At 47.3% G+C, this 16641-nt stretch overlaps 2 protein-coding genes across 3 annotated transcripts in view; both read left to right on the top strand.

Moving 5' to 3' along the window:
* The first annotated feature begins 2622 nt into the window (after positions 1-2622).
* Positions 2623-3706, top strand: GPX1 (glutathione peroxidase 1). Its single transcript, XM_083795426.1, has 2 exons — positions 2623-2940; positions 3048-3706. Exons 1-2 carry the CDS (start codon positions 2719-2721, stop codon positions 3411-3413), a joined length of 588 nt encoding a protein of 195 aa, XP_083651552.1. The 5' UTR covers positions 2623-2718; the 3' UTR covers positions 3414-3706.
* A 4148-nt stretch (positions 3707-7854) lies between these two features.
* USP4 (ubiquitin specific peptidase 4) overlaps positions 7855-16641 on the top strand; it is a 46335-nt gene continuing 37548 nt past the window's right edge. For both annotated transcript variants that reach the window (XM_083795410.1, XM_083795409.1), the window contains exons 1-6: positions 7855-8018; positions 8147-8274; positions 8526-8656; positions 12223-12349; positions 13527-13672; positions 13943-14004. In XM_083795410.1, the coding sequence (XP_083651536.1) occupies positions 7870-8018; positions 8147-8274; positions 8526-8656; positions 12223-12349; positions 13527-13672; positions 13943-14004 (743 nt within the window). In that variant the 5' untranslated portion in view covers positions 7855-7869. The remainder of the gene's footprint in view (positions 8019-8146; positions 8275-8525; positions 8657-12222; positions 12350-13526; positions 13673-13942; positions 14005-16641) is intronic.

Genomic DNA, 16641 nt, shown 5'->3' with positions numbered 1-16641 from the left:
GGGAGTGCCCTGTGTCTGCGGTCCTTGTCCCTCTGCAGGCACAGACACCCCAGCGGTGGCACCTGCCCCACCCTTCCCCTCTTCCTCCCGTGGTGCCCCTTCCTCGCCTGCTGTGGGGTTGCGCAGCTGAACAAAGCAGGAAGTCCCCAGCCGCTGGGTCGCCTGCGGGGATTTCATTCTCTGCTGTTAAGCTTACTCATTCCTGTGCAGTTCCTTTTTTGGGGGTGTTTCTTTTTATTTGTTGTTGTTGTTGTAATTGTTTTTTGTTTGTTTTGTTTTTAAAGTCAGTTGAGAAAAAAATGTTTTTTTTTCCAGTCTTGCAGAGTCGATGGGTTGCAGTACACAGTGGTCACAGTTACGAAGCAGCTCTTTAGCTGCAGGGGTTTTGAGTAAGATCTGCATGCCCTTCAGCTCATGAGTTATGCATCTGCTGATGCACTTCCACCCAGAAGTGATTAATTTGTTATCCTGATCTTAATCTAAGCTCCCGCCTCCAGAACTGTCCCCTCATCTCGCTTCTGTCTTGTCTGCCAGCTGCTCTTAGGTTGCCAGGCCTTGTCTGCCTTTCTCCAAGTTGAGATGTGTTGGTCAGTCGGTGCCTCCCATTCATGGCCTGCACTTCTCGCTCCTTTCCTTGTGCCCTGGACCACTGGCATTGGAGCAGAAACGTGCTCACGGCTGCAGGGTGTGAATTTATCAGCCCTCAACCTTCCTGCTTTTGAGGGCTGGCATCCTGGCCTTTGGGTTCAAATCAAATCTGTCACCTCTGTCAGCTGCCTTTGCTCCAGGTGAACCGAGGACATGGATGGCCAAAACAGAATTAGGGAAGGAAAGCTTGCTGCTCCGAGCCAGGCAAGGAGGTCTGAAAGGGGCAGCGTAGCCATGGGGGAAAAGCTGAGGGTGAAGTGCCAGCCCCTGCCTGAGCGAGGAGCTCCTGGCATTGGGAGGGAGTCCCGTACCAAGAGCAAGGCGAAGGCAGAAGTAGGAGGCAGGAAGGTTTTTCGTGGCCTACGTGATTACTCACTGTTGTTGCTGTTAAACAGCACTAATCTGCTTTCTGACTTGGTAGGAGAGTTATAATGTGTCAGACATCTCAAAAGGGGTCCCTGGAGCCCATCCTGTCCCCAAAGAGCTCCTGTCACTTCTCTGGATCCAAGTTCAGCTGGCTCCACAGCATGTGCCTAGGCACAGGGCTTAGCTCAGGGCCAAAAAGGAAGTTCAAATTACCTGGTTAGTTTCCTTAAAATATGCCCATGAAGGAAGGGAAAGCCCTTTAGAAAAGCAGGGCCCCAGAAATAATGTCCCTACTCCAGATGAAATCCCCAAGTCCAGACTAAGGAGTGAAGGTGCCAGTCTGAGCAAGCAACAAACCCTGAAGAGAAATTCCTCTTCTTCAAGCCTGCTTGCTGTGTCCAAGAGGAGGACAATGAATCTTGCATAGGCTGTAACTGTCAATTTGCTCAAAAACATGGGTCATGTGTCTCTGCTCACCCTATCAGACGTTTTCTGGCTGATCTGATCTCAGGACTTCCTGATCTCAGAACAGTTGTCACGGCTTCTACTATCAGTGCTGCAGCACACTGCAAAGACCACACGTCCCTGAAGGTGCAGGATAATCATGCAAGTCCCTAAAATTCCCTGCAGCCGGGAACTACTTCAGTTCCCAGCCACTGGGGCAGATGCCAAGAGTAACCGAAAGCAAAACCCTGAGGAACCTGGGAACCTGGATCAGAGATGCAATGTCATGTGGTGGCAGCTAGTGACAGCTGGCATTTTGGGATGAGTCCCTAATAACCCGGCATGAAAGGCAGTGAGAAAATAGCGAGCTCCCCGGTGCTCAGGGCCCAGGCTGCCCTGGCTCAGGGCCATGCTGATAAGCAGCCGTCTGCCCTTGAAGCTCCTGTGAATGAAGAGCTCAGGATGGGAGCACCGACCGGAGCCGACCATGGGAGGGAGATGCCCATCCTGGGCAGGGGTTCCCATCTTTCCCTCGGGAGCGCTGTGGAAGCCAACATCCCTGCTGCTGGTCCTTGCCGAGCTGTGCTGCCCCGTGGTCCCTGGTAATCCATCTCAGGGACTCCAGGGGCAGCTCATCACACGGGACCGAGCCACCGGGCCCACCCTCTCTGTTCCCTGACACCACGTTTGAACCCGTTACGTGGAACAAGGACCTACAACATAAACATTAATCTGCGTGAGGGCAAGATTTCAGCACTAACACCCACAGAGGAGCAGTCGGGCCACACAGCTTGCAGGGGGTACAGGCCACGGCCACGGAGCCCACCCAGGACCAGCACAAATCCTTGAAAAGCACAGCTGCTGCCGCGTGGTTCACATCTGCCTAAACCAGGCCGAGAAAATACATGGAAAAGACAGGGATGAGAAAAAGCAGCCGCTGAAGCGAGCGGAGGAATCGCTCGCCTTAAAGACGCACAAAAATTGCAAAAGGGGCCCGAGGCCTGGACCCGGGGGCCCTCTCGGCCTCCGCCCGGCAGCTCGGTGCCCCGAAGGCGGCGGCTCCGCGGCAGGGCTGCCCGGGGGGGGGCTCCGCAGCAACCCGCGGGGCTCCGGCCGCCACGAGGCCCCGGGCCGCGCCCCGCCGCGCTCCGGGAGGGCCGGGGCCGCCTGGCGGGGCGGGGCGGGGCGGGGCGGGGCAGGCCGCGGGGCCGGCGGTCGGGGCGGGGGGCCGGCGGTCGGGCTGTCGGTCAGTGAGGAGCCATGGCGGCCGAGGGGCTGGAGGGGATCTCGGCGCGGCCGCTGGGCGCGGCGGAGCCGCTGTGGCTCGGCTCGCTGCGGGGCAAGGTGCTGCTGGTGGTGAACGTGGCGTCGCTCTGAGGCACCACCACCCGCGACTTCCTGCAGCTCAGCGAGCTGCAGCGGCGCTTCGGGCCCCGCGGGCTGCTCGTCCTCGGCTTCCCCTGCAACCAGTTCGGGCACCAGGTACCGGGGGGGGGGGCCCGGGAGCGGGGCGGGGGTCGGGGAGCTGGGGCCGCGGGGCCTGGATGGAGCCTGACGCTGCGGGTGCGGGGGGGGCTCCGTCTCCTTAGGAGAATGCCACCAACGAGGAGATCCTGCTCTCGCTGGAGCACGTGCGTCCGGGCAAGGGGTACAAGCCCAACTTCACCATGTTCGAGAAGTGCGAGGTGAACGGGAAGGACGCGCACCCACTCTTCACCTTCCTGAAGGAGGCACTGCCCTTCCCGCACGACGACCCCTCCGCGCTGATGACCAACCCGCAGTACATCATCTGGTCCCCCGTGCGCCGCAACGACATCTCCTGGAACTTCGAGAAGTTCCTCATCGCTCCCGACGGCGTGCCCTTCAAGCGCTACAGCCGGCACTTCGAAACCATCAAGATCCAGGATGACATCGAGCTGCTGCTTCAGAAAGTCCCGAAGGATGCTCTTGAATAAAGCGGAGCTCTTCAGGATCTGCTGCCCTGCCGGCCCTGCTGCCTGTTCAGCTCCCTCAGCTCGTGCCTGCTTTGCTAGGAAGGGGCTGTTACCCTGACAGAAATTCCAATGTCCTTGCAAGTTTTGCTTGTGATGGTGCATCTTCCAAATCCTTGAAGTGTACTTGATGTTTTAAAAGTTGCATGTGAATGTTTGGAAAAGTATGCTAGGGAAAGCAGCCTGTGAGTCTCAGTGGCTTACTGTGATTCTCTGAATAAAAACAAACAAACAAAAAAGTGCTTTCTTTAAGGCTACTGCTTGGTAAATCTGGGTGAGTTGGGCAAAACATGGCTGCTGCGTTACACACTTGTCAGGTCCTGTTGGTGCTTGCAGGCCTGACTCAAACCATGCAGGCACAATTTGAACAAAAACACAGCCCAGCAGGATGGGGAAACAGTTTGCGATTTTTGCAAACTCTGAATCAGTGTCGTATCTCACCCTGTGCAAAACAAGGGTGGCAGAACAGGAGCCTGGCACAGAACAGGTACCTTGCAAAACAGCTTAGTGGACCTTGAGGCTTGCTTAGGAGAGGCGTGGAGGCAGACGGCCAAGGAATGAATTTAGATTGGCTGACCCTCAGCACAGATACCAGTAACAGTCCGTGACAGGTTAATAAATGTTAAGGCAGATGAGCAACCGAGCGGTTTGTACTGCTTGCTGTGTCCACACTGGCAAGGGTCACGGGGAGGAGCAGCCTTTGCCCAAGGCCTGTCTTATTATTTGTCCTGCACCAGCAGAAGCCCTGGGGACAGTCAGAACCACAGCAGCATCCACAGCACCTCTGCCTCCTTTCAGCCCAGCTATCTCCTGTGGCTGTCACATTTTGTGTTGGAGGTAGTCCAACACGTGTTGGGCTTTCTGCACATTTGCCCAGTCCGGCATTCGGCCCACATCACGTTGCAATGCTGGGAATTACACAGAGGACTGGTTCTTTCATTTCCAGTGGAGAATATCAGACTGCTTCTCCTGTAGAAACTGTTTTACCTCAGATTGTCATTGCTGACCTTTGGGCAAAGAATTGAATGCAACATGCAACGTATGGGAGAGCCAGGGTTCAGGCAATGTTTTCTTCTTGTTTTTATTCCTTTCCTGACATGTTTTTGACTCCTGACGGGCACCAAGCTGACATATTTCACATAGTTGTGACAATCCTGATGTGTTGTTCCTGAGCAGTGATGCAGGATTTACAACATGCTGCTTAATGGCTGAAATTAGCATTGGTTTTCTCCTGGAAACTATGAACCTGTGCCAAATTCTATCTGCCATCGTATTGGGCAGTTGCACAGGTCCTTCTGCAGGTAAATTTTCACTCCTTAAACATCTCTGTGAGCCCATTTTCAGTACAAGTTACTCCTCACAAGGCCTTGTAGCACTGGGTATAAACCTGGTGCTGAACTGAGAGGTACAAATCCAAACTAGAAACTCAAGCTTTTGAAGGGAAGGCACAACACTTTTAAGCTTTATCATTTACACACTGTTTAAATAATTAAACTTTGGCTTTTTTTTTTTAATTATTCTCCTGTCCATAGCTTCTTACCTCCTTAATTTACTGCCTGCTTTGTTAGTGCAAGTACATTCAAGGCCCTTGCTGGGTTGACTAGTGCTGGGCTTGACGCATTACAGCAAAACCTACAGCCAGCTCCACCCTGCTTACTTCTGCCTGTGAGTAATCAAGATTTGAACTCAGATTGCACAATCCTCACTGGGCTATTTCTTAACTTCCAGTACAGCTTTGTGGAAAAACAGGATGTTTTCAGTAACTATTTCAGCTTTGGGGCTGAAGCTGCTTGATTTGGTGTATTAATTTTGCAGTAAATCTACTTCCCTAATTAACACAGGATGTTGAAATACGCTGAGAGTACAGCAGCTCACAGGCAGCAGGAACTGCTACTCATTGCGCTGTATTTTAAAATCGTATTCAACATGAACTGTGGCATTTCCTTCATCTTGGCTCACCAGATTCAAGACGTTTGAACAGGAGCCTTTGCAGGGACACCTCATGTGCTCTGCCATCTCCGTACCAGCCTGCGGCCCTTGCTGAGCCTCACAGCAGAGCAGACTAACACCTGCTGCTGGTCCCAGGGCAGCCCTGCCAAAAGGGAGCTCTCAGTTCAGTTCTATTTCTGTAATTTAAGAGAGAAACAGACTGACTCAGTAGGACACCTTAGAATAAATACCACTGTAGCGTACTTCCCGTGGCCTGAAGACATTGCCCTTTCCATATCTGTCTCATATCTACACTCCTACACCTTTCTACTTCAACACTTATCTGCAAACAGTTACTTCCTCTGTTAACATTCACCCAGGTTTTTCATTCCTCTACTTATCAGTCCCATCCTTCCCACCTTTCTAGAGAATGTTTTGCCCTCCTCCCCACACACCTCATGATCCCCCTCGCCCCCTTTCTAAGCTGTTGATAGCTGCCATCAACTTCTTTAAACCTTTTAACAAGTTTGGATATGAACCTGTTGGAAGTGTTAACTAGCTGCAAAGAAAATTTTCCCTTCCTGCTCCTATCTCCCTCTCCTGGGTTTCCTAATGCTCTGCACACCGAGCCCGAAGGCATGTGCTGAAACCATGATTGAGGAACTGTGGTGGTCTGAAGTGTTTATACAACAGAAATGCCATCAAGTGGAGCATAAGACCTTTCCCTGCCTGTTAAAAGTTCCCAGCTATTTATAATTCCTTTCTCCTCCGGATGAGCATACAGGAACTTTAAGACAGACTGATTGTGATCACTGCCATAGCAAGGCAGGTAGGAAATGCTGAGCTCAAACTGGGTGGTGCTTGAAAAGAACAGTTTTTGTTCCTGTTGGTACCTCTCTGGCAGTTGAACAGCCGTTTAGCTTTCAGCTGGAGACAAGTAAGGACAGGAAGCTAAATGGATGAAAAGAAAGCACTCAAAAGAGACAAAAGAAGACATAGCCCCCATATCTACTGTGAAACTGCAATAATGTCATTTCCAGTTCTGAATCAGAAAGCTATGAATGAGACTGTTTTCTTTACCACGCTTTGTATTAGGAGTAGGTAATTCATTAGCAGAGTGAGGTCAGCCATGTAAGCATTACCTCAGAATAGCTGACTCATTCTAAAAACACACCCAGCCTTGTCCTAACAGGGTGTATTGGGTTCCTGAAAAACCAAAGGGGCACTGCCCTTTGAGAAAAACAGAAGTAACAGAAATCTGCTCTTGCTGGAAGGAGGAAATTCTCATCTTCTTCAATATTAACTGAACAGGCTTTCACAGCTGTCACAAAACCAACAGCTTCCCCCCGGTGGGTGCAGCACAGCCAGACCTGGCTGAGGAGAGGCAGAGCCCACCTGCAGAGCTGCCCGCACCACTGTGCTGCGGGAGGCACCGTGCCAGGAGACACTCCTCCGTGCAGCTATTCACATCGGCCCTGCTGCCTTCTCTGCGAGGAGAAGGGATTTCCTTGGCATTTCATTTTAAGGCAGGTTTTTAAGTTTCTGAATCATCACCTGAATCCTCCCCGCTTTTCCCACTGCTCAAGCCCATGCTCCATAAACACAAAGCTTCCCCACTGGGACACGCTACAATAACGACAAATGCCCAAATCTCTTCCCAAGAGGTTGTTTCCAGAGACACTTTCATGGCTCCTGAGAGCTCCGCAGGCTGTTACTCAGATCTGTTCTCTCTTTTCTTCCCCTTCCAATGTGAAATCCCCTTCGCTAGCCAGCACCCTGAGTAGAGGGCTCCAAAAAGACAGCTGGAGGAGGAAACAAGCACAACAGGTGAAAACAGCATTGAGGATATCTGTCCGTCATTAAATACGGCTGGACATCAGGAAGAGGTTCTTCACTGAGAGGGTGGTCGCACACTGGAACAGGCTCCCCAGGGACGTAGTCACGGCACCAAGCCTGTCAGAGCTCAGGAAGCGTTTGGACTGTGCACTTAGACACATGGTCTGAATTTTGGGGTAGACCTGTGTGGTGCCAGGCATTGGACTCAATGATCCTTATGGGTCCCTTCCAACTCGGGATATTCTGTAATTCTATGAAGTATGAAATTAAGCTTGCTGCCCCAGCCCTGTCAGGACCCTCCCTGCCTCCAGGCAGCCAGCAGAGGCTCTCCTGCACCCCAGCCCAAGAGCCCCGTGCCCTGCCAACTGCCAGCGCCCTGTAGGGCCACCGGGCACTACAGCACGGACAGAGAAGCCGCACACAGCCTGTGACACCTCAGACACAGCCCTGCCAGCAGGGCCGGTAACGCCACAGCCACACACCCCGCACCCCCCGGCTACCACAGCCGCAAAGTGGTGCCCCCCCCCAAAGCAGACGGACAAGATGGCGACCCCCCTTCCCTTCCCCTCCCCGCCCCACCCCGCCCCGCCCCGCCCCGCCCTCACGGAGGTCGCGCGGAGGCGGGGCTGAGCATCGCTGCCGCCCCCCAGCGCGCATGCGCACGCGGGCCGCCGACCGGCAGCGGCGGGGCGAGCGCACCAAGATGGCGGCGGCCGAGGGCGGCGGGGCGCGGCCGGACACGGCGGTGCAGCGGGCAGAGCTGCGGGCGCTGCTGGCCACGGCGCTGCGGCCGGGGGAGGCCTGGTGAGTGCGGCCGGGCCGCCTGCGTCCTCCCCTGCCCTCCCGTCCCCCTGGGGCCGCGCGGCCTGCGGGAGCGGGCAGGGCAGGGCAGGGCCAGGCCGCCGCTGAGGGGGCTGCGCCGTGCATTGCAGGTACCTGGTGGACATCTGCTGGTTTAAGCAGTGGAAGAAGTTCGTGGGCTTCGACAGCTGGGACATGTTCGGCGTGGGCGATCCGAGCCTTTTCCCCGGGCCCGTGGACAACTCGGGGCTCTTCAGCGGTGAGTGGCGCCGCGGGGCCCGGGGCTGCTCCGGCCGGGCCGGGCCGGGCCGGGTCGGGGCGCTCCGCCGGTGGCCGAGCGGGCAGGAGCAGCCGGCCTGCCCCGCTGAGCAAGGAGGCTGCCGGGGCCCCTGCACGCTCACGGGTGGTTCTCAGGATTGCGGCAGTTGCTGAGACAGAAGGATTCTGTTTTACTCTCGTGAGAGAGAAGAATTCTGTTTTACTCCCAGCTTTCTTACGTTTCCCTTTCAGATGCAGAAACGCAGAGCTTAAAAGAACACCTCATCGACGAGCTAGACTACGTGCTGGTTCCCACTGAAGCCTGGAATAAATTGGTAGCGTGGTATGGCTGCATAGGTGGACAGCGGCCTATTGTGAGAAAAGTAAGCATGGGTGGGACGTGTTCTATTCATCACGCTTTTTGTATCTTTACAAAGCTTAGGTGGTGGTCATTTTACTTGACATGAGTTAAGATAGGATGCTCAACCGCTCTGGAGAGAATAATGTCAAGTCTTTCTTGTCTGAAAAACATGACTCTACAGCATTACTGTTAAAACACCTGAATACGCGCTGTTGATGGGTTATGTGGGGTGAGAGCCATTAACCTTGTTCTAGTTACCTTTTTACATTAATGATTGGAGTGGTGTAGTTGGATGGAGTAGTTTTCTTTTCTGAAGAACGTGAGTTTACTGAAAAGTGCAAGTTTTTAGTCAAGCTTGTCAGGTTTTTGGCACAGAGTGAGGCATTGGAATAAACTTCCTTTTAATACAGGTGGCTTGGGGACTTTCTCTGGAGTTTAAGGTGGTTCTTGTTTTCAGAAACTTTGGTACTCTAAAATTGGAAGAAAAGAGACATACTTGTGGTTTTCTATAAGCTTGTAACGTGCTCTTGTTTTTGTTCTGCAAGTAGTCATGAATGTAATCATAAGTATATAAGCTGTCCTGAGAAGTCCAATTCACTAATTGTTCTCTTGAAATCTTTCAGACAGTTGTTTACAGGTAAAAGGAGTTTTGTTCTTATTTTAGTCTGAGGCTTTTGTACTGGCTTAAGTAACTGGCAGTGCCAGTTTGTGGGGTTCATAAAGACTAGTTGCTACACCAAGCAAGTGGTGTTGATATAATGTGCAAAATTGGTATTGCGTGTGTTTAAGTAGCGTTGTGCTACAGTAAGGCCTGCTTGAAGGTAAGCAAGGTATAGGAAAGGGTGGCACCAGAATGGAAAAAGGAAATAAGATTCCTCTCTTGCAGACACACTCAGTGCTGGTCAGTGATGCTGGCATGTTGTCATTCCGTGTGGGTCAGAAATTCTACGCAGTAGGAAATTCTGACTTCTTCAAAAAGTATAAATGATCTCAACTCCTCCTTTCTGAAGTTTACCAGGTAACCCCATATTTGCTCTGCTGTGGTAGAACAGTGTAAACTCCCTAGAAGCAGGAGGAGGCAGGTGGAAATGAACTATACCATATGAAGATGTATTTTTAAATAGAAATACTTAATGTTGGATTAAAAAATATATACAGAGAAAAAACTAATGCTATAAATGATTGCTGCTTTCATGAGTAAGGAAGATTTTCTTTTGTTGACAGACTGATCACTTTTACAAAACCTGGCATATCGTTAGATTTTTTTTTTCCTGAAAAAATTTGGGCAGCAAGTTTGGAATCTGTTGGGGAAACGACTGAGTGACAGGTTTAAGTGTATGAATCTCCTTTTCGTGGGGTATCAGATGCAAGTTTTCAACACTAATTATTGAGTGCTAGAGCTCAGAGATGGTGTTGTTTTACAGACAAGTGATGCTGAGTTATCATGGTCCAGTTAAAAATATGTGCATTTTAAAGTCTTGAATTGTTGTGAGAGTTTCAGGCTATGTCATTAATTTGCTAGTTGAAGTAGATTTTTGCAGTTTAAAAGAAACCACCTTAAAATATAGCGGAATAATAATTTTGAGGGATATCAAATTCTACAGATTACAGAAAATAAAAACTGAAACATCAGTGGGGCATGCAAGCCACAGTACTGCACCTGAGCGTAACCTGGCTGGTATCTGGTGAGAGTTTTCTAGATGGCATTGGAAGTAAAGCACTTGTGACCCCTGAGTGCTCTAATCCTTTTCCTAAAACTAGGTCAACTATAATTTATGCGTCAGAGTATCTGTAAAAGTAAGATTTTGAAAGTAATTATTTTTCAAGCGTCTTCCTAATTTTGCAAATTGGGATTTCTTCCATTGCTGTGTGTCTGATGACAAGTACAGGAAGATTAGATTTGTTTGTGGTTCATTTCATTTCAGAATTCCAAACCGTGTTTTTGGGACAGTTTCCATAAAAGATCCAATGCAGAGTGTATTGATGTACAAAACGTAGAGCAGCGAGCTTGAATGTCTGTACCAGCGTGCTTCCTCAGCACTTGGACAGCACTCTGAGAACAACAGTGTCTAATGGGATGACTCAAATTTTACTTTGGCAAACTTTGCACAGAGAGCAAGCTAGCTGATGAGGGACTTTTAAAAAGACATCTGCAGGTGATTAGAGACTTTCATCTGTCCTTCCAGTATCTAAAGGGGGCCTACACTGAGTGTAGTGATAGGACCAGGAGGGGTAATGGCTTTCAACTAAAAGAGGGTGGATTTAGATTAGACATCAGGAAGAAATTCTTTACTCTGAGGGTGGTGAGGCCCTGGCCCAGGCTGCCCAGAGGAGCTGTGGCTGTCCCATCCCTGGCAGTGCCCAAGGCCAGGCTGGATGGGGCTGGGGGCAGCCTTGGCTGGAGGGAGGTGTCCCTGCCCATGGCAGGGGGTTGGGACTGTGTGGTCTTTGTTCCTTCCAACCCAAACCGTTTTGTGATTCTGTGAATAGACACAGTAATCTGATCAGAAACTTTTCCTTGGAAAGAGTTCTTCCATTTCTGAGTGCAGTTCTCACTTGTTTCTAAGTCAAGAATCCTGGAGACCAAGAAGTCCCGTATACTAAAATTTCTTCTAAAAAGAAACTGAGAACTTGTGAATGGGTTCCTTTGCATTTCTTTTTTAAAACAGCCTAGTTTCCTGACTTTTCCTTTCTGTTCCTGTTGTAACAGTAAAATACTGAAGATCTTTCTGTAAAAAAACAGCCTTTCATGTCTTACGTTACCTGATAAAAGCTCAGAAAAGGGAAGCGTAGTTTTGCCAAATTCTTACAATAAGTCTTAGTCTTGATTCTTCCTTTCTTTCCAAAACCGGACCAAGTGTTGTTTATTTCGTTTTTCACCTTCTGTAAAATGAGAAAGATATAGATCATGGATGTAGATCATAGCTAGTCTGATGTCACATGAAAAACCTTACTTTTTATATCTGCTGGTTAAATGAAATATGATCTCAGTTTCATAGGCTTTACAACTGCAAAGCTCTGTGCAAATAAAAAAAAATTACCCTGTTTTTTTTAATAGGGAAAACTTTTCAGTGTCTCTTTTCAAATCGATATGGAATTAGTAGTTTAACGCTTGGGAAACCATGTGTTTTTCCTGTACAGTCTTAAATAGACTAAAACTTGGCTTTTATTCATTTTGTAAATGAAATATTACTCTTGCATGGAGTGTTGGAAGAGACTTCAGGATCGTGCTGTATGTAGTTTTCCTCATCAATATGAGGAAGTGAGTATAGTATTTAAATTAATAAAAGAGCAAGCTTAAAAGCAAATCACTTGTATATAATGTATATAAGTGTATATATGTAAAGTTAAATAATAGTACTGGTGGAGTTGTCCTTAGTGTAGAGACAGGAAATGAAATAAGTGCGTCAATTTTGTGGACTTAATGGCTTAGCGCATCAGTTGGCTGAAAACAGGTCTCAAGGTAAGAAGTACTTTTAAAAGCTTTTTAACTTTTTAAAAACACTTAAAGAAGTGTAGTTTACAGAGCGTTACGATTCTCACTTTCTTGTTTGTGCTTTGTCTGTCGCATCTTCCTTCTGTTTGGAGGTAGTAGAATACGGTCTGTTTGTGAAGCACTGTAAAGTTGAAGTTTATCTTCTTGAACTGAAGCTGTGTGAGAGCAGTGATCCTGACAACGTAATCAGCTGCCACTTCAGCAAAGCGGATACCGTCGGTAAGTAGCTCTCTGATGCATTAAGCTACGTTCTGATACTCCATCAAGAGATGTTTTGTACCCTTCAGAGCAAGAAAGGTGTTGATAAATTAGAACAAGTCTAGTGGGTACCAGAGAGATGGTTGTGGCTGGAGCATGTGACGTGTGAGAAGAGGCTGACGGAGCTGGGTTTAGCTTGGAGAAGAGAGGCTTTGGGGGACCTCTTAGCAGCCTCTCAGTACCTGTGAGGAGGTTACTGAGGATATGGAGTCAGGCTCTTTACTGAGACACAAAGCAAGAAAACGGCAGGCAGTCATCATTTGAAATGTGAGAGACTGCAGTTGAATATAATGAAAAAGTTTTCCCTGTCAGGACAGCTGGACATTTGAACAGGGCCCAGAGGGAGGGGGAACCTCCTTCCCTACTGGCTTGGAAGACCTGGTTGGATAAGTCCCAGGCAGCCTGGTCTGAATGCAGTGTTAACTCAGCTTTGAGTGGTTGGACTAGGAACACCCTGAAGTTTCTTTTAGCCACAGTGACTGCATGCAGTGCAGAGATCTGTTGTTAAACGCTTTGAGGAATGCGTTGCTTACTGATCTGTGTTCTTGAGAAACATCCACGTCACTTGCTTAAAGCAGTTCTCTCTTTGGTTCTTATATGACTCCTTCTTTGTATGTGAATATTTAGATTTTTTCTTAATGGCTTATCCTATGATTCTGTTCTTCCTGAAGTGTGGCCTCTGTGTATCATTCCTGTATTTTCACCTGTAAAAATGCTGAATGTCAGCTATCATATGTGTCTGTAAAGATGCTTCTTCCAGTTTGCTGGTGGTAACTGAAAACAATTACTTCTTGAGCCCATGTTTTCAAATCATGACTGTTCCACAAAAGTTGACCACAAAAGTTGTTCCACAAAAGTCTGCCCAAGTTGAAGCTTTGGGCAGAAGCTTCTCAATGTGTTCTGCACATTATCGAATGGAGGGCCTGATATGCAAATGCACGACTGAAATAACTGCATTTCTTTCTTTCAGACTAAATGTTGGAGAAGTTACATGAGCAATTGTAACTTCCATGGTGCATTTCCTACTCAAAAGATCTTTACCAATTGATGCTGCACTTCCTTGCTAGAAGGCTGGCTTTTTTTTTCCCCCAAAAGTACTCATGTTTTAGGAATTTTGGTGTTTTTTCTTCCTGAACAGCCACTATTGAGAAAGAAATGAGAAAACTATTTAACATCCCAGCTGAGAAGGAAACTAGGTTATGGAACAGGTATATGAGTAACACTTTTGAGCAGCTCAGCAAGCTGGATAGCACTGTGCAAGATGCGGGCCTGTATCATGGGCAGGTAAGGGGCATTCTCACCCCCCCCCTCCTCCTCCCCAATGCTCACAGTAAAGGATGGCAGTGTACACTAAAAGTGCTCTGCAGTTTGTAGTAGAAGTTTTCTTGAGCAATGCTTTATCTCTGAGTTTACAGTTTCTTAGATTCTCTTGTGCTATTTTCTTTCCCTGTCACGTATGTTGAGCAAATACTGAGAATGTGATTTGTTAATGATTTTGCAAAATGCATAGCAGATTTTCAGTTTTTTTTTTTTATTACCTGAACTCTCTTTCAGATTGTTCTAATAGAAGTGAAAAATGAAGATGACACCTGGCCTAGACAGCATTTCCTGGCAAAGTAAGCATATTCTGATGTCTCCCACTATTTTGTCCAGCTTGTTTACTTGGTTTTAGTCACTGTGTCTTCATGTCACATGAAAGCATAGTTATCACTGGTTATTGTGGATTTCTTTGTTTTGGATATTTTGGAGGATGTAAAATCTTGAATATAAGCATCCTTCAGTTGTTCTACAGCTGGTTTCTTGTTTTAGCAGCAGTCTTCTGTCCGAAAGCCCATTTCGGACAGTGTTTAGCCCATTTCTGCAGTGTTTAGGAGACAGAAGTGCTATTTATGTTGAGCTAGTCTACTTAAAAAGCTAACTCTGCAGACTGCAGAGTGAAAAATCTATATTTTACTGCTATAGAAGAAAAAAAGGATCTTGGCATATATTTCCAAAGCTGCCAGTAGTGTGAATGCTCTGAGTTCTGGTAGTTCCCCCTTAAAGAGGGCATAGAAACAGCGTGACAAACATGCAGCTTCCCCTCAGCCAAAAAAAACCACCAACATTTAGAAACCTGTAAGTATTGACACAGATCTTCTATCTAATCTCTAGAGAAGAGATGAGTAAGATGCGAGTGTGATGAAATATTGTATGTATGTAGTAAGTTCTATGCAATGGTGAGGAACTGCTGTTATCCACTGTCACACTACAGGAGGTAAAATCCAATGAAGATGAGGCCATCAGACTCGATAAAGGAAATGCTTTTCTATACAATGCAGTTTACTTATGGAACCTGCTGCCAGTTGATCTTGAGATCAAGAGCTTCCTGGAGTCCAATTTAAAGACTGGGGTCAAGACGGGACTGTCACAATAAAACCAGTTTTGAAATGATTCTGTTCCTTTGAAATGCAGTGCTGGAGAAATGGATTAGGAGAATGTCCACAGGATCACTATGACCTTCCTATAAGAGTACAATATGAAAAGCATGTAAATAGTCACATCACATACATAATCGAGTACTGGTTGACAGCTGGTATTAGAGAGGTGGCTGTGCACAGACCAGATCAGAAGTTTTTGTTTCCACTTGAAGCAAAGCTTCAGCCCAGTAGTGCTCCCAGGCCTCAGGGTTTATTTACGGCTAGCTACTAAAAGACTTTTAACTTATATCTAGCTGTAAAGACTTTTAACTTACGTCTGGTGGTATTTAAATAAAAATGGTTAGCAGGATGTAGATTAATATTTTCTAATGATGCAGGAATAAAGAAGTGCTTATTATAACATAGAACTTGTGACATTGTTTGATGTGATGCTGATAATGATAGCTGAAAGAATTACATAATTCCTACGTACAGGATTATCTGTTCCTTTGTCTGGGCTAACTATTTACTTTCCCCTCATCTCTGTTTAACCACGCGTGTATGTTCCACATGATGTCTTCCTTATACGCTTGGGTGAGTTGGTTTAGCAGGTTCTGCTCTCTGGCTTTTGTGCTCTTATTTAGTCTTGTGGGTTAAATGTATATTAACCGTTTGCTCAGAAACCCTCTTGGAAAGACAGAGAGAAAGAAGCAGCTGGCCTGCCCCTTCTCTGTGGGACTGACGCCGGTGTGTGCTGCTCGGTGCACGCAGCGCTAATCAAAGATTTCCATGTGGCCAGTGCACGGGCAGTCTCTGAAGAGAACAGTATGGCTTAACGTCTGTTATGACAAGCCCTACAGGACTAATACTGTGCAGTCCTACGCCAAAGGTGGCTGTGCTGTGTAAGACAACTTGGGACAAAGTCTGGGCTTTAAATTTTTTTCCGTGTTTGAAACGGAAGGAGGAAGAAGTTGAGAACTTCTTGCTCTTGCATAGACATGTAACAAAGATGATGATGGACAGGAAGTACTTTCCTTAATGCCTTCCATGTCATTTTATATCTTTAAACTACTAATACTGTACAGCAGTCATCTTGCTAGATCTTTGTGTTGAACAGGTGTTGTTGGTCTGGGGAGCTTTTCTCCTGCGTTTTGGTGCTTCCCCTGTTACATGCCTTCACTCCGCTCAGGTGTTGGGGCTGGGTGGTAGGCTAGGCTGGGCCATGTGTATATGTTCCTTTTTCTTCCTGCTGTTCTTCACAGAAGTTACTTCACACAACTTTTAGCCTATTTTCTAAGATATTTAAAAAGAAATATTGCAGCTGTATTTTTGTCATTTAATACATTCTTAGCAAGTAAGCTAGATTTAATGCCTTTCCTGAATCATTTGTGTTACTCCTTATTAATCCATTTATAATTGCTCTGTGCTTTCTCTTGACATCAGTCATAATCATTTCTGAAGTTTATTTGTTTTCCTTCCCTTTTTTGGCATATCTTGATATAAATGTATAAGTAGTTATTACTCTGATCTGTAATTTATTTGATGTTTGAATATTCTCCGTCTACTTTTCATATTTTATGGAGAATTTTTATTTTTTCATTATATTCTTAAGAGTAGCTTATGAAGCTACAATGAAACATTGCCAGCAATTTTAACTGTTCCTACCAGCTGGCAAGACTGGCTAACCTGGAGCATAGGGCTGGGATGTGGTTTGTCTTCCTCTTTGAGGTTTGTGTGTGCATATACATGTTACATTAATCGATATTGTATATTTAAGACTTCAGTTTGTCACAAAATAACAGGCTACTTATACATACAAGATTTGTGGGTGATCCTGAGCAATGGAACCAAACAGAG

The sequence above is a fragment of the Anser anser genome (genome assembly GCF_964211835.1).
Source record: "Anser anser genome assembly, chromosome: 12".
Taxonomy (NCBI): domain Eukaryota; kingdom Metazoa; phylum Chordata; class Aves; order Anseriformes; family Anatidae; genus Anser; species Anser anser.
This window is presented reverse-complemented; position numbering and strand designations above follow the sequence as displayed.